The sequence below is a fragment of the Equus asinus genome, chromosome 8 (genome assembly GCF_041296235.1).
Source record: "Equus asinus isolate D_3611 breed Donkey chromosome 8, EquAss-T2T_v2, whole genome shotgun sequence".
Lineage (NCBI taxonomy): Eukaryota > Metazoa > Chordata > Mammalia > Perissodactyla > Equidae > Equus > Equus asinus.
In genome coordinates, this window is record NC_091797.1 from 88,342,395 (window position 1) to 88,364,235 (window position 21,841).

Consider the following 21,841-nt stretch of genomic DNA (forward strand, 5'->3'; position numbering starts at 1 on the left):
TATCTGCGTGGCGGCTGAGACAGGTCCTTAACTAAGCCTGTTCCTTCAACCCCACCCCAACGCCAGACAAACTCTTGTCCACAATGGGCACCCGTGACATGTTGGATGGGAAAGTGAGTCATTTTCAAATTCTCCGAGAGAGAAGGAGTCACAAAGCGGGAGGGAAGAGAGAGAAGATGGACATGCACATTAAAAGATACAGTATTTGAGCGACAACCCCAGACTCAGAACTGCCCTGGGCACTGCTCATGAATAGATTTCATTGTCACCTCAGTCCTGGGAGGTAAGGATTATAATTATAATAGCTAAAGGTCATTGGATACTATGTGTCTACCAATATGCTAAGTGCTTTATTTACATACAGCATCCCAAGTTAATTCTCCTAACAACCCTAGGAGGTAGGCATTATTTCACCTCTCATTTTACAGAAGAATACACTGAGGTCCAGAGAGGTGAAGTGGTTTGCCTGAGGTCACACAGCAAGGAAGCAGCAGAATTGAGATTTGAACCTGGGTACATGGTGATTTTATACAACTCCACTGTGGCCTCTTTTTGCTTCTCCTGGGAAATTTTTATTTGCTCATATCTGGCACAAGGATGATTCTCTCAGTGTCACTGGAGAAGAGGATGGTCCTCCCCTGGACCTTGGTCATGTGGGACCACCCGATCACAGGCAGGAGGCTGGCCAGGACTGCATTGAAGATGGCGGTCACGTAGCCCGAGCCCAGCTGGCACTGCCCACCGTGGTACATGGAGGAGGCCCCGCAGGCTTCCTTGGAGAAAGGAGAGGCCAGGCTGATGGGGAAAACCAGCAGGCCCACAATGGTGGCGATGGCTGGAGACAACGGGAAGAAAAACCAGTGTGTCAGTCACGTGGCTAACCTTCCATCCCTGGACTCACTCATCCACCCATCCACTAATCCATTCACTTATTTATTGGTTCATCCACCCTTTTATCCACCCATCACTCAACTAGCCTTCCACCCATCTGTCTACTCACCCATTAATTCAACATATTCTAATCCACTCATTCTCTCTATCCCTCTATCCACCTATCCATTCACTCATCCACCAATCTATCCATCTGCCCACTTAAACACCTGCCACCACCCACCCATCCACCCACCCAACCATCCATCTATCCATCCATCCATCTCTCCATCCACCCATCCATCCATCCACCCACCCATCCATTCATCTATCCACCCATCTATCCATCCACTAATATATCCATCGATCCATCCATTAGTTTATCTGCTCACTTGCCTACCCATTCAGTCATCCATCCATCCACCCACCCATCCATCCATCCATCCGCCCACCTACCCATCCATCCTTCCATCCATTCATGCATCCATCTATCCATATTCCAATTTACCCATTTTCCATATCCCTCTATCCATCCATCCATCCATCCACCCACCCACCCATCCATTCATCTATCTACTCATCTATCTATCCACTAATGTATCCATTGATCCATCCATTTGTTCATCCACCCACCCATCCATCCATCTACCCATCCATCCACCCACCCAACCATCTACCCACCCATCCATTACTCTATCCACCCATCTTTCCATCCACTAATATATCCATCGATCCATCCATTAGTTCATCCACTCACTTACCCACACAATCATTCATCCATCCATCCACCCACCCTGCCATCCATCCACCCATCCACCCATCCATCTACCCATCCATCCATTCACCAACCCACCCATCCATCCATGCATTCATTCATTAAACCTGTTAGAGGCGCTGTGGAGGGCACTAAGGACACTAAGGAAATGAGCCAGCCGCCTCTTCCCCTTAGGCGCTCTCACTGCAGGAGACTCACAGGGCCCCCAGCTCCCCTGCTGCTCTCCAGCCACTCTGGTCTCCTTGCAGGTCCCTGCATGTGCCTTGCTCTCTGGTCTCCATGCCTTTGCCGCTGATGCTCCCATTGCGTGAAATACCCTTCTACGTTTGGCTAACTCCCACTTATACCTCTAGACTCAGCTCAAGTGATGCCTCTTCCAGGAAGCCCTCCTTAACACCCTCCCCACACTGAATCAGGTACCTCCTGGAGTTTTTCCTGGCACCCTGTGCTCATCCCTGTTGTGTCTAACATCCACTGAGTCACAACAGCCTGAGGCAGCCCACCCCTACTAGACACTGCAAGCCTAGAACAAGGACCATATCTCCAGCCACTGGCTCAACAAATATTTAGTGAGCATCCGTTGTGTGCAAAGCACTGTGCTGGGTGCTGAGGATATCAAGGCAGGTGTGTCCTCGCCCTCGTGGAGCTGACATTGCAGTGGCTTGAGATGGACAATAACCCATCAGGCAGGTCAGATATTTCAGGTGAGTAAGTGCTATGGCAGGTAGAAAGCAAGGTGAGAGGAAGGCGAACTCAAGGAGAGGGATGCTCCCTCCCCTCAAGGTCATGGAAGACCTCACCGGGGCAGTGACAGTGAGGGAGCAAGACACTTGAGGATCTGCGAGAGAGAATTCCAGGTGCCGGAACGAGCTTGGCGTCTATGGGCAGCAGAGAGCAAGCCGGTGTGCCTGGAGCACACTGAGCCTGGCTAGGGGGAAGAGATGAGGCCCGTGAGGGAACAAGGGCTTAATCGGGCGGAGCCTCATCGGCCACGGCAAGGAGGTCAAATTTACTGTGAGTGTGACATGAAGTCATGGGAGGGTGGATGGGCCAGTCTGAGTGGCATGATCTGATTTCGGTTATAACAAGACCCGTTTGGCCAGTATGTGGCAAACAGGCTCCAGGGGACAAAGGTGACAGCAGGGGGACAGGTGAGGTGGTTATTGCTCCGATCCAGGTGGGAGATGGTGGAGAGTGAATGGGAGGAGGGTTGCGATCAAGGGCTGGGTTGGACCATCCAGAGCCTATGTGTGAATTAGAGAAAAGCAACCCTTCAGGAAAGATGCAGCCCTGCTGTTTCCCAGCTTAGCAAGTGCAGCATAGGCGAGATGTCAGCATCTGAGCCCTCAGCTGGGCACCCTTGTGCAGTGCACAACCTGCCCAACTGTGTATGGTGGTCCCAATAAAGATGATGCAAAGTGGATAGGTGAGAGAGAAAAAAAGGAGGACAGACTATTAGGACTGGGTCTAGCTAAGGGCCAGAGAGGCGCTGCTAAGGATGCCATTCCCTCCCCTCTCCCATTTCTGGCTTGCTAAAGGACCAGGAATAGTCTACCATCCTAGGGTTTATCTCTGCGATTCAACATGGGAGGCCAGACACTGCTCACAGCTTTGCTCATTCACTCAGCCACCCACCCACCCATCCATCCATCCATCCATCCATCCATCCACCCATCCCTCCATCCATCCATTCATTCATTCATTCATTCTGCAAACGTCTCTGGAAAGCTTGCTATGCAACAGTGGATTTACCTGCTGCTGCCTCCACCCCCAGAGTTGGGCCACTACCCCACCTTGGGCACAGCCCTCTGGGGACCAGGACCCAGGACAGGAGGAGAATTGCATTGAAGGCCAACAGGAGCCAGCCTCCAAGGAGCGTTGCAGCCGAGACCTGCCAGGAAGAGAGAGCAGGCAGGGGGCTGACTGCGGTGGGGCAGGCGGAGGCCCCTTCTGCTTGTTGAACAGCAACCGAGTCTTTGAAACCCCCGAGGTCTGTGCTCTTGTTATCCCTGTGGTGAAGCCAGAATTAAGGTCTAGATCTACAGTCACCATAACCAGCCTTTATTGAGCACCTCCTGTATGGCAGGTTCACCAGGAGAGGGACCTTTGTAATGATCACTTTTGAAGGCTGTATAATCTTCCTAAGAGGTGCTGGACCGAGAGTCCTGACCCGTTGTCCCCATTGTTGAACTTGGTAATGTGCCTCATAACAGAGACTTCCAACAGCTTAGCCGTGGTTTTCTAGCCTAGTAATGCTTAGAGGGTGGCCAGGTAGGTGTGTGCAGGTTGTACACTGCACAACTGTAGGAGCTACATTGGGATCATCATAGATTTGCATATTGATGATAGTACTTTTCCAGCAGATGGCAGTATAGTGTCCTGAAGAAGGGGCACTTTTTCCTAATTTGTACAAAGGTATTGTATGGGCTGGCAGCTTTCAGATTCATCCTGGGTGTTTGCTAAAATGCAGATAGCCAGACCCCACCCGACACTGACAGAGTCAGAGGCTCAGGCCTGGGGGCTGGGAGGTGGGGTAGGACCAGAACTTGGCATTGTTTTGCTGTGGTGGGTTGGGTAGTGCCCCCAAGGCCCCGGTGAGTTATGAGCCCAGAACTCACCTTCCAGGCAAAGTCAGGAATGTCGTCCAGGGACCTGAAGATCCCACAGCTCTGGTTCCAGCTGTTACCCTGAGGCCAGGAGCAGTAGGTGAGGACGCCGAAGGAGAAGGTGGGGGTCTGGAACCAGGCAGGGGAGATGAGGCTGAGGGCCGAGATGCAGGCCAGGGAGAGCCCCAGAGCCACCCACATGCTGCCCACCATCAGGGAGGGTCAGGGACCTAGGGGTCAAAGGGCAAGATTAGTGCTGGAAACTGCCAGGAAAGAGAGAAACGGGCCGGTGAAGGTGCCCCCAGCCCAGATCTGGTCCTGTGTTCAGACCCCAGGCCATCAGCCTCCCTTCCGCCTAGTGATGCAATGGGAGACCTGAATAAGTAGGGTGGGGAGAGGGTTTGCCCCAACAAGTTCTGGAAGTAGAAACCCCAAACCCTGGAATAAATGTCAGTGCTTAAACAGACCTTCGAGCACTCCCGTTCCGCCCGGCACATCGTCATCACTGGGCCGTGCAAGGCCCCTCTCATCATTCATTCATTCATTCATTCATTCATTCTCTCAGCCCATCAAGCCTTACACTATCCCAAAGGCCTGCCTCTACCCAGAGGGGGGGCCTTTTTCTAAATCACACACAGAGGTGACCGTTTGGATGATTCAACGTGCATCTTTTTGCTTGGAGGTATTTTTGCAACATCGATGCGGTTCAGTATGTGTGTGTGTCGCATTTATGTAAGTGGCGTAGTCTTGTGTGCTGGGTGCGTTCTGCCTCCTCCCACTTCGGGCACTAAGCATCATGTTTCCAGGGTGGATCCACGTTGCTGTGTGCCCCACTTTTGCGTCTGTGTTGGTTTGAGTGCCCTAAAGGCGGATCCTGAGATGAGGACTTGGGTGCAAGTCCTTTGATGGGGAGAAGGAGGTGGGGTGAAAAGAGAAGGCCGCCAGTTAAGAGGGTGCTATGAAGCCAGCTGTCCCCGGGGGCACCTGGGGCTTTACTGCCCTGGGGAGCTCCGAGAGATGGGTGACAGACAGCACCTCCCGAGAGCTGGAGGGGTGTGGTCTTTGCACACCAGCTCCTGCCGGCCATTGGTCGAGGGCTGCCCGCGGCAGTGGTGGCAGCCATGTGTGGTGGCAAATAGGCTCCCACAGGCAGAGAAAATCCACAGGCAATAAGACGCAGGGCTGGCAGATGGAAGCCCACCGACGGGCAGAGACACAAGGACGAGGGATAATGAGCAGGATCCTGGCCGAAACTGCCACAGCGTCGCTTCCAACTGCTGTGTGGTATTCCGTGGCATGCGCCCCCTCCAAGATGGGGGGGCCTCCTGCTCCCTCTACCACAAGTAGCTCGGCCATGAACATGCGTGTGCATGGACTTCTGCAAGCATTTGTTGGGGCTGTACATGTTGAAACGCACCTGCTGACTCAGGTGGCTGCGCCATCCCACATTCTCTCCTCCAGAGCTGGAAGGTTCCTAGGGACCCACATGCCCAAACATAAGACTCTTAATCTCAACCTCCTCCCACTTTTCAGATGGGAAAGTTGAGGCCCAGAGAGGGCAGCAGACTGCCCCAGGCCGATCCTGGAAGCCAGTGTGGGTGAGCGAGTGGCCGGTTTCTAATACTAACAGCACGGCGGTCCACACACTGTCGTATGCCGGGTAACTAACACTCATCACACTATTCACGTGCTTAGTGACTCCTCAGCCACAAGCCCAGAGAAGTGGAGTGAGCTCATCTTCGATGACTGGGGGAGAACATGCTCTTGGCCTGTGTGTCTGCCGGGCTGCACGAGAATCCAGCAAGGTGGGTGCCGTGACCTCCTGTTTTACAAAGAAGGACACTGAGGCTCAGAGAAGAGTGGGCGACTCAGCCCAAGGATCCAGTTAGAGGGGTGGGCTGGGGAGTCACCCAGGCCTGGTGACCTGGCAACTCTCCTTTCCTTTCCACCTGTTGTGGGCCAGGCACTATTCTAGGTGACGTCTTGGAGGAGTGAAGAGACTTGCCCAGGGTTAGAGCTAAGATGTGGGTACCAGTACTCGAACCCAGAGCTGTCTGTACTTAAACCCGCGTTCTCAACCACGCTACATTCCCATCTCCTTCCCTGCTTTCATTCAGCCCCGAGCTCCAGTCTCCCCGCTGCCTTCCTCTCTCCAGCTCTGGGCTTTCTTCTGAGGCAGGGCTGTGTATCTGTCCGTCTCTGCTCCGGGGCGGCTGCTCCCCCCATGTGGCCTAGAAGGCTCCTCTGGCCTGGCGGTGTCATCTCCCTCATACTTCATTCCAGAGAATTTCATTTCTCCTGCCCTGAGAACAGCTCCAGCATGTCTATGAATCTCTAGGTCCAAACTAATGTCCTGACCATTTCCAGCCCAATTAAATGCTTTCACTCTGGGGAGGCATACAGGCTTTGAGGCCAGAGAAGTTCGATCTCTGGCTGTCATATTTATTGGCTGTGTGACCTTAGGCAAGTCACTTACCCTCTCTGAGCCTCAGTTCCTTCATAGGTTAAACAAGCCTTATACTTGGAAAGATTAAATGAGAAAATATATAGAAGGTGCTTTGTGGAGTTCCCTGCACACAGTAGGTCCTCAATAAATGATGATGGCAGTGGTGATTATGATGGTGATGGTGGTAGAGATGATGATGGTAGGATGATGATGGTGGTGTGATGATGGTAGTGGTGGTGATGATGGTGGTGGCGCTGGTGGTGGTAGTGATGATGATGATGATGGTGACCATGATGGTGGTGGTGATGATGATGGTGGTGACAATGATGGTGGTAATGATAATGGTGGTGATGATGGTGGTGGTGATAATGGTGGTGGTGATGGTGGTGACAATGATGGTGGTAGTGATAATGGTGGTGATAACGGTGGTGGTAGTGATGGTGGTGGTGATGATGATGGTGGTGACAATGATGGTGGTAATGATAATGGTGGTGATGATAATGGTGATGGTGATGGTGGTGGTGCTGGTGAGGATGGTGGTGATGGTGGTGGTGATGATAGTGGTGGTGATGATAACGGTGGTGGTGGTGATGGTGATGATGATGGTGGTGGTGATGATGGTGGTGGTGATGATAATGGTGGTGGTGGTGACGGTGGTGATGATGATGCTGGTAGTGATGATGGTGGTGATGATGATGGTGGTGGTGATGATAGTGGTGGTGATGATGATGGTGGTGGTGGTGACGGTGGTGATGATGATGCTGGTAGTGATGATGGTGGTGATGATGATGGTGGTGGTGGTGGTGATCATTTGTGGCAGTGTTATGCACACCTATTATCTTGTTGCTTCCTCATACCAGGTGGGGTTAGCAGACACCCTAAAAGATGAAAACCAAATGGAGACCCAGAGAGGCTATGTGATATGCCCAAGATCCCCTGGAAAATCAGGAGAAAAATGGAATAGAAGCCAAGACTCTGATGCCTAGATTGATAGGAAAAACAGCCCTTCCTCCCCAACCATACCCCACAACTCCTCTTCCCCGAGTGTCTGTCCCCTTGGCTGGCTCCTAGCGGGGGAACATGGAGCAGATAGGAGGGAAAGAAAGGGAAGGACTCCAGCGAGGGATGGAGAGCTGTGAATGGACCAAGAGGACAGGGAGAGTGAGACTGGTGGAGTTCACACCACCCCAAAGGGAAGGCGAGGCCCAGCTTCAACCACTGACCAGCAGACACCCATGACCATGCCCTGGGAGTCCCCTCCAGCCCTCCCTGAAGGACGGACATGGCACCCTTCCTTCCCCTCGCGACCTCTCCAGTACATGTATCGACAGATACAAAGAGCACGGCACTGTGAGGGCCTCCGTAGAAGAACTGCTCTAGAGGTTTCCAGATGAAGGATGTGGATGCCAGGGAGCCTCGTATGGTCCTTGGAGGTATTCGGGGGACATTCAGACCAGCCTTAGACGTCACTAACTCCCAGAAGACTGGAGTTGGTTTTCAGTTCTCCTTCAAGCCTTCTCTGTACATCAAGGAGAAAGTGTCCGTTGGAGCTAACTGGTCTTAAACACCTCCTGAGCATCCGCCAATCTCCCCTTTTGAAAAAGACAGGGAGGGGCCGGCTCAGTGGTGCAGCAGTTAAGTACGCACGTTCCGCTTCAGTGGCCCGGGGTTTGCTGGTTTGGATCCCGGGTGTGGACCTATGCACCGCTTGGCAAGCCATGCTGTGGTAGGTGTCTCACATATAAAGTGGAGGAAGATGGGCACGGATATTAGCTCAGGGCCAGTCTTCCTCAGCAAAAAGAGGAAGATTGGCAGCAGATATTAGCTCAGGGCTAATCTCTCTCTCAAAAAAAAAAAAAAAAAAGACAGGGAGCCTTGAGCAGGCCACAGAGTTGCGTGAGAATTTGGAAATGTGGTTAGATTTGCCTAGTATTTGTTGTTGTGGTTTTGTTCTATTTTGGGGTATGATCCTGGTTGTCCTTCTAAAATAAAAATTTATTTTAATGAATGAACGACTCCGCTTGAAGTCCAGTCTTACCTAAATAATAATGGAGGTGGTTGGAGGAGGACGGAAGTTTGCTAATAGCCAGCACTGTCATTGATGACCAGAGGTGAGGCCCAGGAGGGCTGAGCCTGCCCACGGACACCCGGGGTCTAAAGCGGCTGAGCTGCCCCTCCGGCCAAGGGCACCCCCACTGGCTTCCCAGGGCCGGTCCCTTCAACCTTGGGTTTCGCTTGTGACTCCAAGCCAGGCCAGCACTTCAAATGTGGCAGCAATCCTGGGCTTGGAGACGGGCCAGTCCCTGTACCACTTCACAGCTGTGTGACCCGGGGCAAGTCGCTCCATGGCTCTGAGCCTCAGTTTCTCCATCTGTAAAAGCCCGTTAGCATCCCAGGCGGCAGGGAGCACTGGCTTCAGTCCCGAGCAGGAAGATGTGGGAGAAAGAAGCTGACACACCGCCTCCTCCCCTCCCCAGCGCTATGACCTTGGGGAGGTCGCCTCACCTCTCTGGAAAATGGGGCTGGGCGTCCTGAAGGTTCAGGGGATAAGATTGTGTGGGAGTCGCGGGGGAGGGCGAGCTCGGCTTGGCCAGGTGGGTCGGGGTTCCGTTGCATAGACTTTCTGTTCCCAGCATGAGAAAAACCGTGTGGCTGCTAGCCAGCAAGTGAGACGCCACCCCTTGGGCAAAGCAAGATGGATTTCTCTTTTCTCCTCCACCAGAATCAGCCTCTCCTTGGGGCTGGCAGGATCCCAAGGGGTGTAATTCCAGCCCGGAAGCGAGGAAGCCCGGGGCCGACGGCGGCCCCCGGTTTTGCCTCTCTCTGCTGCCCCAGTGGCTCGACCGGGCGTTTCTGACCTTCACAGGAGTTCTGTTCCCCAGATAATGTGCTCAGGGCCGCCTGGGAAATCACGCCGGCCGTGCAGGTGCCCAGAAACCGAAATGAGGCATTATAACCTGAAACCACATCCGGCCAGCCTCCAATTTGCTGGAATCCACCGAAAGGAAGCTTGAAAGGGACTGAGGATTTTGTCCTCCGCTCAGCGTTTAACTGTCATGGGCGCTGACAGCTCGTGGGTGCTCACCCCGCCCCATTCTGAGCCCACTCTCAGGGCCTCGTTGCGTTAAGCCACTGGATGGTAGGTACTGTTACCACAGTCCCCATTTTACAGATGACAAAATGAAGTCTCAGGGAGTGAGAGGGGGGCCGGGCACTCAAACTCAGGGAATCGGCTCCTGACTCTGGACCCTAAGTCCAAAGTGACATTAAAGGGTTAAACTTTAACATCAAATACCCCGGGGGTTTCCTGGGGCTGCCCAGGGTTAGGGCTGGGCCAACACTGCCACCTGCTCCAGCCAGGGAGCACGGTTGGTCCCCAGGGAGCCACTGTCAGCCATGGGAGGAGAGAACTGCGATTTGGCAGTTTTGAGGTGGCTGCTAGTGCCTTCGTGAGTGCCTGGCTTCCATGTCCTCATCTGTCAACCGAAGGGGGTGATCATTCATTCATTCAACTTTTATGTGCCCAGCCCATGTGACCCTCACGGATACAATGGTGAACAGGACATAGTGTCTGCCCTCAAGGAGCTTAGGGTTTTGCGGACAAGACAGACAAACAGGATAGAACAACATGGTCCATGCATCCATCTATTCATTCAACAAATATTTATTGAGTATCTACTATGTTCCAGCAACCGATCTGGGTGCTGGGGGCTTAGCAGCGAGGAAAACAGACAGAAGCCTGTCCTCCTGGAGCTTACACTCTAGTGGGGGAGAGAGACAGTAAGGAAAGACACAAGCTGATATACAAGATGTCAGAGGTTAATAAGTGCCATAGAGAGAAAGGAAGCAGGGAAGGGAGACGGCGAGTGACTGGGGGATGGTCATGGAAAGATCAAAGCTGAGGGCGGAAGCCACGTGGATTCAGGACAGTGGGGGGTGGGGGTGGATTATTCCAGGCAGAGGGAGGAGCAGTGCAAAGGCCCTGTGGTGAGCGTGTGCTCAGCATGTTTGAGGAAGCAGAGAGGCCTGGGTGACCAGAAGGAATGAGGAAGGAGAGAGTGATGGGCCTCGTAGACGATGATAGAGCTCTGGCTTTTAATTTCTGTGTGACATGGGGAGTCTGCGGGTGGTCTTGGGCAGGGACGGGACCTGTCTTGTGTTTCAGAAAGATGGCTCTGGCTGCTGGGTGGAGAAGAGGCAGGAGGGAGGGCAAGGGAGAAGCTGTCAGGAGGCACCTTCTGGAACTAGGGGAGACAGCGGTGGACCGGGTGCGGGGCAGAGAGGGAGGGCCGGGGGGCGGTGCTCAGATTCTGGATCTATGTTGAAGGTCAAAGGTCCAGCCAACTGGATTTGCTTACAGATTGGACTTGAAGTGTGAGAGACGCCAGGAGCCATGGACGCCCCAGGGCTTTTGCCCTTGGCACCTGGGACGGGGGAGCTGCCATTACAGAGTGGGGGACCCTGCGAGAGCAGGTTTGCTGGGTGTGGGAGGGATCTGAGTGTGACAAGTGAAGGTGTGAGTTTGCCCAACCCATCAACCGATAGATGGGTCCAGGCTCAGCTCCGCATAAAGGAAAGCCCCGGGCCCTGCTGGGGGCCAGCACGGAGGAGGGCGCCCCGGGGGCCGAGTGGCGTCCAGGCTGAGATCTGACGGTGGGCAAGTCAGGCCTGGGGGGACTTGCGTCTTTTGCCTCATTCTCTCAGCTGCACAGCCAGGTAAGCGGATGCTGGTGCAAGTCCAGGCCGTGTGACAAGCTGGCTGCATGAGCCGAGTCAAAGGATGTGGTGTAAGGGCTCGTTTCCCCCATGCAATGGACTGAACGTTTGCGTACCCCCAAAACTCATACGTGGAAATCCTAACCCCCAGGGCGATGGCGTTAGGAGGTGGGCCTGTGAGAGGGGATGGGGGCCCTCATCAAAGAGACCCCAGCAGGCTCCCTGGCCCCTTCTGCCGTCTGAGGACACAGCGAGAAGACGGCCATCTGTGCACCAGGAAGCGGGCTCCCGCCAGACGCCACATCTGCCCGCATCTTGATCTTGGACTTCCAGCCTCCAGAACTGGCAGAAATAAATTTCTGTTGTTTATAAATCACCCGTTCTATGGGACCTTGTTATAGCAGCCTGAACACACTAAAACGTCCATCCACAAAGGGATGGCCACGTCCTGGACCAGCGGGGCTTACCATTGTGGAGGCGATGGATTCCTTTGAAAATATGACTTAAAACCATGGACGCCTTTCCCCATGCAGTATTGTGAACACACACACGCATGCGCACAAACACCATACTGCATGTAATTTCAGGGGCTCGTGGCTCCGTGAATCCCATTTTGGCCCCTGGACAATACTTTCCTCTTCCCCACCTCCTGACCTCAGACCACGCTTCCCTCCAGACTCACCACACTTTACGTCAAGACCCTCCGGCGTGGCCACTCCTGCTCAGGCTAGGCTTTGGACGTAAGTCTGTCACCTTCTGAAAAGTCTCCTTCCCTTTGAAGGACACATTCAGGTTGGCAAACAAAGGCCAGGCGTGTGATAAGCTGGTCTCGCGGTCGAGGGGTGTGTGTTTTTTCCTTCCTGGTCCCTTCAGTCGACAGCCTGTCACTCCGGGCTGCAGGGTAGGCTGTGCAAGGAGGGAAAAGCCTGCTCTAAATCAGGGTGGCAGGAGGGTCAGGGGTTTCCCGGGTCAGAGACGGCATGAAGAGGGATTAACCCACCTATGATTCAACGCCAGGTGTAGAATTTTTGCCACTGTGTTCTCTACCTTTCTGCCTTCGTAATTCTAGTCCAGGAACAGATTTACATATTTCTCGAGGACCTGAGGATCTTCCCTACAGGCTGTTAACTTCCAGAAAGGGGGCACTGGATCTGAAAAATCTTTATCTCCAGCATCCAGCATAAGACTTGGCACAGAGTGGGTGCTTTCTTTTGCTCTAAGTGATGGAAGCGCAATTCAAACTGACTCAAGTAGAAATGAGAAACTTATTGGCTGACATAACTGAAAATTCCATGGTGCAGCTTCAGCCACAGCTGGATCCAGGTGAACAAGCAATGTCTTCAGGCCCTCTTTCTCTCCATATTTCAGCTCTGTTTTCTGCTGGGTCGGCTTCACTCTAAGGTGGGTTTTCTCTCTCAGTGTTGGCTTCTGCTAACATTCTGAGGTTTAGCAATCCCAGAGAAAAGAAAGCTCCTCTTTGCACACAGTTGCAGTAAATGTTGTGATGAACTCTCATTGGACAAACCTGGTCACATGCCCACCCATGAGCCAATCATTGTGGCCAGGGGAATGGAAAGTTCTGATTGGCCAGAACTAGGTCCTGTGCCCTAGGATTGGGGGTTGAGGGTTGGAGATTGGGGAGAGGGTAAGGATGCCACAAGGTTCACCCCACTGGCACTGCATGGACTAAAGGTGGGGGATGGGGTGGTTTCAAGGAGGAAAACGGGCACTGTTGCAGAGGACGGGGACGGCCGCTGGGCAGGTGAGAACAAGAGGCCTCACTCTAATGCTGTCAACGCCACCACCACCACGCACGGGCGCACAGCAGTCGGTGCTGGAGGAAGCAGGAGGGTTCGAGGAAGCCTGAGACCGCAGCTCCATCCTGGCTCTGCCACCTCCACTCAGGGCGACTTAGTCGGGGCATCTCTGCCTCTTTGAGCCTCAGTTTCTCCACCTGTCAAACGAGGGCGCCTGGAACAGCTGATTGCCAGGGTTTCCCCCAATGGTTCAATCGTCCATTTATCCACGGTTTTCTCTCTGTCAACGTCCATGGAAGGTTTGGAGTTAGTGGGAACCGGCTCTGAGTCCTGCTTCTGCCGTGTACGAGCCTTATCAGGCCCGACGGACACACCTCCTCAGGGGTGCCCAGCATCCGCAGCTGTCATCCAAGCTGAGCTGACGGGACCCTCGGCGGTGGCAGTGGGGGGGCTCTGGTGGCCCCTCTCCCAGACTCAGGGGAGCTCTGGGTGTGGACTGGCTTCCCCGTGGCGGCCCGCAGGCGCAGGCAACACGACCCAGAAGGGAGGAGTTGGTGGGGTGACGGATGGCGGACAGGAAACTCGGTGGTGGGGAGGTGATGGAGCCGGCAGATGTAGTTCTTGCCCTCCATCCCTGGATGTTTCCTGTGGCTTCTCTGGAGATGCCCTGAGTGGTGGAACTCCCCGCTGGGCTTTCCTGAGAAGCTGTGGCCAACTCAGTGAGGCAGGCCTTGTATGTGCTCGCCCTGTTTCCCTCCCTGGCAGCCCCTTCGCCCTCCCTTTTGTTGGGCTGGGACTACATCCCCAATAAAGCGTTAGCATGTAAGTTTGCCTCAGGCTCTGTTTTCTGGGGAACTTAGACTGGGATCCTAGCTGTGTGACCTTGAGTAATTTACTTGACCTCTCTGAGCTCCAGATCCCTCATCTGTAAAAGGGAGAGAACCATAGAGCATCTCTCATAAGATTGTGGTGGCGCTTAATGAGACAGCACGGGCAAAGTACTTGGCTCAGTGAATGATAGCTTGCATCGGTATCAACACTGGGAACCAGTCACTGGATTGTATGACGTGCAAACATTTACTCAACATTGAATTCCGTGAATATTTATTGTCAGTTCTTTGCAGGTACGGTGCTAGTCTGTGCTCCCAAGGAGCTCACGGTCTGGGAAGTCAGACAGAGAAGTAATCGGGTAATTATACAACAGTGTTGTCAGGGCCTTCGTAGGGGGTAGAAGAGAGGCTGCGATGTGGTAGTCAGGGCTGGCTTCTCGGAGGAGTTGACGTCACAGCTAAGACTTGAAGGATATGTAGTCATTACAGATGATTGGCACCTGGAGGGCCAGGTGTTCCAGACAGAGGGCACGGCATGGGCAAAGGCCCGGTGTTGAGGGAAAACATTTCAAAGCACAGGCTGGCCTTCGGCCTCAAGAAGCAGGTCAATTACTGGAGAAACAAAATGGGTAAATATCCTCCGGCGGAAATGCATGAAGACGGTCTTTGCGGAGGAGCGTGTGGGTTCTAGAGCTATACTCTTCAGCACGGTAGCTGTAGCCACATGTAGCTATTTCGATTTAAATTAATTAAAATTCAATAAAATTTAAAATTCAGTTCCTCCGTCACACTGGCTGCATTTCAAATGCTTCACAGTCATTTTTGGCTAATGTTGGACACTGCAGATATAAAACGTCTCCGTCATTGCGGAAAGTTCTATTGGACAGGGGCTGCCAGAGAGTCTGAGAACAGGCAGCCAAATCAAGACAGACTTCCTGGAGGAGGGGGCAGAAAGTGGCAGAGAAGGGGTTCTGGGAAAGTCCCTGGGTGGCACTGTCCTCTGTCCTCAAGAAGAGAAAAGCCAGGGCTGGGAGTGGGGTGGGGGTGTGGGCTCTGGTACAACCTGACACCTCTTTGGTCAGGGGATAACAGCTCGCTGTGTGCAGGCTGGCAGCCTCTCCCCTGGACCTGAGGACACAGGAATGCGGGGCAAGTCGCTAAGGAGGGGCTGAACCAGGAAGTCCCGCCCCTTCTGGGGCCAGGAGGACTCTGGGAGTTGTAGTTCCGCGCTTCTGGGATTCCCTCTAAGATTGACAGGGGCAGAAGAGCCGACGCTGGGCCTGAGCTGGGCAGCCCTCCGGGCGAAGGGTTGGGGAGGGCTGGTCAGGGCTGGGGACACATCTGGGTTTGAGGTTTCTGCAGGAGGTGGACCATCTTCTCCCCTCCGGTGCTTAAGTTCTGGAATAGGGAGGAGATGCCAAGGGGGAGGACTGTGTTGGCTGGGGAGCCGAGAAACATGGAACATTCGGTTAAGCAGAACTCTCAGTCCAGGCATTCTGGTTAATGGAGATTTGCCCAGAAGAGACAGGAAGTGCGTAGAAGGTTCTGGAGGAGAGGCGACAGATGGTACGCCCTCAGCTGTCAGTCATCCCTGCATGTAACCCACTATTTATTGAGTCAGTATTTACTGAGCGCTAACTATGCACAAACCTGGCTCTAGGCGCCGAGAGTCAGGAGTGAACAGAGATAGAAGTCGCTGCCCCGGGAGCTGCAGAGGGCAGCAGACAATAACCCACGGGCTCCCTTTGCTGGTGTAACCCACTCCTGCCACGTCAAGGCCCTGCTTAAAGGGGGATTTCGAGGGCTTCTAACTTTAATCCCACCACTGTCTGTCCTCCACCAGTCAGACCTCCCCTTGGGAGAGGCATCGTATTGGAAAGCCAGAGTTGAGTCCCACTGACAAGCGTGCTCAAGACATCCAGACGATAAAGGAGAATATCCTCGGACACAGGCCCTCAGGGGGCGTCCACCTCGCCATTTCTGGGTTCCCTTACTGTGGGCAAATCTCCTGGGAGCCTCAGGCTCCTCCGTGGTAATATGGGGGCTGGAGAACAACTAAAGGATTGCTGTGCAGAATAAAAGAAACAGCGGATACAGTGTGCATCTCCTGTAACAGGAGTGCCCTTTCTTCTTACACACACACACACGTGTGATGTTCTTTTTTTTCTTTCTCTTTAACTTTACTGAGGTCTGACTTAAACGTACACGGTTTTAGGTCCTTAGTTATTCATGCTTGGTCCACTTCCTTAGGAGCATTGTCACAAATGCAATTCAAGTTACTAGTGCAATTACTGTTTCCAGTGTCCCTAAGCTCCACGAGCTCCTGGATCTTGTCAGCTGCTTCACCACTGTGTCCCCAGCACCCAGCATACAGTAGGTGCTTAATATTAAAAGATCTATAGCATGAAATGAGGAAAAGATAGCAAGACGGGCATTTTCTCGTTCAGGAGAGACTTCCTACGATTCTCCCAACGTATCCAAAAGTCTCACCGCAGAACCTCCCCTCCACACGACGGCAGCAGGCGTGGTATACAGTAGGCGCCCCAGCAGAGTGAACACCCTCTCATTAGGACCCCGGCCCTGCGGTTCCAGGTGCAATGCCCCCGCTGGCCGCGAGGGGGCGCCGGCGCCCCGCTGGCTCCGGTTCCGGCGCCCCGGCCCCGGCGATCCCACGGGCGACCTCCGCCCAGCGCCTCCTGAGCGCCCGGGGGCATCAGGCGCTCGGGGCCGCAGCCCCGGCGGCGATCGCTGTCCGTTGCGGGGGATCCGAGTCGGGCGCGGCGGGCTCGGGGCTCGGGGGCCGGGAGAGCTCCCGGGAGGAGCGTCCGCGGCGGATCAGCGACCTCCGACCTGCCTGACCGCCGGCCGGCGAGCGCTGGTCTGTCTGGCGGCGCTCCGCCCCGGGGCCCTCCGCGCAGGCGCCGCCGGCCGCGGTTCCCATGGCGACGGGGGCGCGTCCCCGCCCGACGCCCCGCCCACAGCAGGCTAGGCTGCGCGGCGGCGGGCGGCGCGGGCAGGTGTCGCGGGCGGCGGGCAGGTGGCGGCGCGGCGCTGGCCGGCGGCGGCGGCGGCTCCAGGGTAGGTTGCGCGGCGGCCGCGGGGGTGGGAGCTGGCCGTGCGCCCCCGATCCCCGGCCGGCGAGGGGGCTACGGAGGCGGCGGTGGGCGATGGCCGCCAAGTTTCTGCGCGGCTGAGGCCCCGGGAGAAAAGTTGGCAAAGTTGGCGGGGGAAGAGGCGGGGACCCGGTGGATCTCCCCGGGCTCCGGGTCTGCGGGGAGGGAGGAATCCTGTTGGGAGCCGGGGGAATCTGTCTCCCGAGACTTGGGAGTGGATCCCGCGGGAAGATCCCTCACAGGGCAGCCGAGGGATCCCGTGCCACCCCGCTGAAGACTTGGGAGTCGATCCCAGGAGGGGATCGGGCACCGGCGGCCTCCTGGGGTCCCACTGGATCCCCAGCCTGCGAGTGATGGTAGACGCTGATTGGAGACTGGGAGCTAGTTGATCCCTCTCCCCTCGCATTGGTTCGAGCCTTCAGAGTGGATTCCGAGAGGCGATCTGGTGACTGGGAGGTTGGGGATCGCTGGAGATCCGGGGTACCCAGCGCGGAGCTGCTAGGATCTGGACGTCCGTGCGGGTTGGAGGCCCCGGAGGTGGAGACTGGGGAGCGGGGATACCGAGCGAGGCGGAGCCTGAGGCGCTGGGATCTTGCGAGCAGCGGGGGCCGTGCAGAGAGCAGCGCGCCGCGACCCCGGGCCCCGGAGCTCCCCTCCGCGCGCCTTCCCGGGGCAGAGGCGCCCTGATGGGATTAAGGCTCCGTCCCCCAGCTCCCGGGCAGGCTCGGAGGGCCCCCACCCGCTGGCGGCGCCGCCCGGGACTACAGGCGGGGCTCTCGGGAAGGGAAGCAGACCATTGACCCGCACCCGATCCTGACCTTTCCACGCCCTCCTGGCACACGCTGGCCTCGGAGCCGGGGCGCCGCGCCCTGAAACCCTGCTCTCCGTCCAGGAGCGGGCCGTGTGACCTCCGCGCGCCGCCGAGGTGGCCGGGGCTTCCGGCCCGGCCGAACTGAACTTTCTCTAGCCTGGAGCAGCCATTACCTTTAGGAAGTGAAGAGCTTTTTCTTTGCAGTTTCTTTGTGACCTTGGGCGGAACACCTCTCTGAGCCCCGGTCTCCCCTCTTCTGGGTGGCGGATGGGATTAATAGGTAGGATAGCTATGAAATAGGCAGGAGCTAGCCGTGCAGGTATTAGTGGGGCCTCATTCTGTGGCCCCTCCTTACCCATGTCCCATCCGCTGGGCTTCCCCTCCAGGATCAGAGGGAAGGCTCCCTAAACCCTTCAAATCCGTAAACTCGCTGTCTTTTTAAACTACAAGATTAGAGAGCTGCTTGGCTTGTTCTTTCTTCCAAAGGGGTTCATCGCCCCTCCAACACCCCTTGCCGAGAGAGGCTCTGGGGCTTCGCTACTCAGTAACCCGAGCCTTTGGACAAGGCTTCGCCCTTGGCCGCCTGTCCCTTTGCTCATCCATCAGGGCTCCTGGACACACAGCATTCACCCGCAGACACTGGCGGCTCGTCCCTGCGACAGTTCCCAGGGGAATTGTGCAGACATCAGCCCCGGTCTCCGCGGTTTTAGGGGGCATCCTTTTTAAAGGAGTTGCATGCTTGACAAGGGTGGGGTTCCTCAGAGAAGCGCGGGGTTTTAGTGCCTGGTCTGAGCACGTGTTTCAGCTAGACCCGTGGCCTGGCTCATTCAGTTCACTGGTGTGCACTGAGCGCCTACTATGTGCAGACACTATCGGAATGGTGTGGCCCGGGGCAATTCAGGACCTGTCCGTTTCCATTACATTCTAGCCACGGAGCGGTCAGCTTGTCCTGTAGACCACTGAGGCAGCCGTGCTGATTCTTGGGGTGCAGCCCTCCCTGCAGATTCTGAGGTGGGAGGGCCCTTCCCCCCTTGGAGGTCCTGGGGGGCAGGCTTTTCTTCAGGCCTGACCTTGGCAAGAGGAGGGAGCCGCCCACCGTCTGGCCCTGAGCATCTCTCCCCTCGGCATGTGTGACCACCTCAGAAAAAGAGCCCCAGAGGAATATTCCAAATGTGCATTCATTCATTCATTTATTCCACAGATGCTTTAAGGCACCGCATCCAAGACTGCTGGCAGTCATGCCCTTGGGGGGTGAAACCTTAGAGAAGAGTCGGTTGTCCCAAAGGGGACGGCTATGGTGCTGGCAGAAGGGTGGAGGCCCTCTGGCATGGGGAGGGGTGGGGTCAGGGGAGTCCTGTGTTTTGGGAAGCTTGGCCTGCTCCTGTGGGAGGCTGGATGGGAGAGCATGTGCCAGGAGGCCAGGAGGCCAGTGAGGAAGCTGCTAGAAAAATCCAGGTGAGAGGTGACAGTGGACCGGACCGGGATGGAGAAATTGGTCAGTGTTGGCTTTGGAGAGCCAGCCAGCTGAAGACCGTGCCAGTCTGTCTGGAGAGGGAACCTCCCCCCCCCCCCCCCCCGGGGAGGGGGCCCAAATGTGGTAATTGTCAGCGTTTCATTCAATTCAGCAAACCTTGCTGAGCACCCACGGGCTGCCTGCCCAGGGATGGGCGCAAACGGCCAGGTCCTCAGGGATGTTACGCTTTACCTGCCCCCCCCTTTCCTGAGGCTGTGGGGCGCATTATTGTCATTTCACAGATGCCAGACTGGACTCAGGGCTGTGCGAGGTCTTTGCCGGCCACCAGTGGCAGAGCAGGGACTTGAACTCGTTTCCAACCTGCAGCTTGTGCATGTTTGGCGTCCACGAGGTGGAGCGGAGAAGCCACAGAGGGTGGTGAGGTTGAGTCCCGGGGCAGCAGGGGTCAACCCGGGAAGGCTTCCTGGAGGAGGCAGGGACAGAAAGGAGGGAGCCAGCCAGGGAGACTTGGGGTAAACTGGGAGCCCTCTCCTGCCTGGCTGTGGCCGTGGGCATGGCGCTTGTTGGGGACTCGGCTTGCTCATCTGTCACATTGGCTCGTGATGGGACCCTGCCCTCCCTCGAAGGGCTGTTAGGCGAGTTCAGTGAAGCAGCGACTGGAACAGTGAAGTATGACTGTTGTCGTTATAGTCTGTCGTCAGGACGTGTTTCAGGCAGGCGGCGGCCCTCCCAGCCTGGGGTGTGTGTGGTGACCCCAGGTGACATGAGCTGAGTCTTAAAGGACGAGGCAAGGAGGGGAGGACATTCCGGGCAGGAAGAGCAGCACGCAGTTTGAAGAATCACATGCCAATTGGTAACCCTAGAATGAGGCAGGGTGTGTTGAATGAATAAAAGTTACACCACAGGCAACAAAAATTCTCTTTACAGCCCCTGGCACTCCTTCAACACCCAACAGGAAGGCTGTGGAAGGGCTGGGATGCAGAGGAGCGCAGGAGGGTCCCGGCCGGGATTCACGTTCCTCCTCCACTGCCCCATCCAGATCCTAGCAGGGCGACCCCAGACAAGCCACTGCCCTCTCAGACCCTCAGTCTCTTCTTCTGTAAAATGGGAGGATTGGAGAGCGTGTGGGTAAAGTGCGTAACACATCAGATCAGCCGCTTTTCACCGGACCCTTTATGGGTGCCAGGCTCCGGGCTGAGCTGTTTCGTTCTTTTTTTAATTCTTCACGACAAACTCAGGCGATGGCTGCTTTGGGGACCCTCGATTTTCACTTATGACTTTGAGCGGTCCTTCTGCCCGCTCCCACGGCCCAAACTCCCGTCCTTTAAAGGGAAACTAACGAACTTTGAGTTGAGGCACACACGCACACACACAGATTCTTTCCTTCGATGCGATGAATGTTTCATTGAGCATCTTCGGTGGGCGATTAGGCAGAGCCGCTGCCCTCGGGAGCCCACTCATCAGGAGTCTGGTCAGCCGGGTGGGAGGAAGGCACGGGGCAGGGGAGACGGTGTGCGCAGGACTGTGGATTGCCCTCTGGGGAGCACTTATCTCGGTGGCGCTGGTTCGCGGCTTGGTCAGGTGACCTTTGAAATGTTTTATAGCCTTGTCTCCACGAAGAATATACAACACGTCCCCAAGCGTGACCTTTGGTGTTTATGTCACTGAGTCAGAAGCGATACACACACTCTCTCTCTCTCTCTGTCCCCACTTAATGACGGTGACACATTCTAAGAAATGCATCGTTAGGCAATTTCATTGTGGTGCGAACATCATAGAGTGTACTCACGCGAACCTAGATGGTATAGCCTGCTGCGCACCTGGGCTCCATGCTGCTAATCTTATGGGGCCACTGCCGTGTATGCGGTCCGTCGTCGACCAAAACGTCATTACGTGGTGCGTGGCTGTATATACATATATATATAAATATGTACATATTTTTGTATTGTAAAAATAACATGTGACACACCAAACACTTCCCAGGTGGCACAATGATATTGTATTGAGTGAAAAGTGAGGCCCCCACTCCAGACCCCAAATCCCACTCCTCAGAGATAATGTGGTCAGCCGTTTCTCTCGACCCTCCGGAAACTTGCATGTATATCTGTGCTGTTTACTTCCTTCCAAGCCCTTATCACACTCTGCTAATTATCTGAGCTGTTTTGATGTCCACTCTGGAGCCAGCTGGAAGGAGTTGCATCTTGGTTCTGCCGCTGACTGGCTGTGTGACCTCGTGCGGGTGCCTTAACCTCTCTGAGCCCCAGTTTCTCATCAGTTAGGGTAAATAATAGCGAGTCTTACCTCTGAGGGTTGCTGTGAGGAGTACATGAGAAGGGCCCGGCCCGTGGTCAGTGCTTAGTGTGTGTTGGTGGTGGTGGTTATTATCCTCCTTGTTACTTGCGATGGACGTAGTAGAGTTGTCGTTATTACTTCCTGCCCTCTA

At 55.2% G+C, this 21,841-nt stretch overlaps 2 protein-coding genes across 3 annotated transcripts in view; one reads left to right on the plus strand and one right to left on the minus strand.

Moving 5' to 3' along the window:
• Nucleotides 1–341: 341 nt before the first annotated feature.
• Nucleotides 342–12,914, minus strand: LHFPL7 (LHFPL tetraspan subfamily member 7). Of its 2 annotated transcripts, XM_070516285.1 has the most exons (5): nucleotides 12,414–12,854; nucleotides 12,096–12,319; nucleotides 4,264–4,481; nucleotides 3,398–3,536; nucleotides 344–835 (listed from the first exon to the last, which is right to left on the minus strand). In XM_070516285.1, the coding sequence occupies exons 3-5, from the start codon at nucleotides 4,462–4,464 to the stop codon at nucleotides 573–575; spliced, it is 603 nt and encodes a 200-aa protein (XP_070372386.1). In that variant the 5' UTR covers nucleotides 4,465–4,481; nucleotides 12,096–12,319; nucleotides 12,414–12,854; the 3' UTR covers nucleotides 344–572. The 2 variants fall into 2 exon arrangements, with proteins under 2 accessions (XP_014713331.1, XP_070372386.1); XM_014857845.3 differs by having other exon boundaries at nucleotides 342–835; nucleotides 12,096–12,914.
• A 4,038-nt stretch (nucleotides 12,915–16,952) lies between these two features.
• KIAA1671 (KIAA1671 ortholog) overlaps nucleotides 16,953–21,841 on the plus strand; it is a 179,994-nt gene continuing 175,105 nt past the window's right edge. Inside the window, exon 1 of the mRNA XM_014857864.3 lies at nucleotides 16,953–17,078. The gene's annotated coding sequence lies outside the window, so the exon portion shown is untranslated. The remainder of the gene's footprint in view (nucleotides 17,079–21,841) is intronic.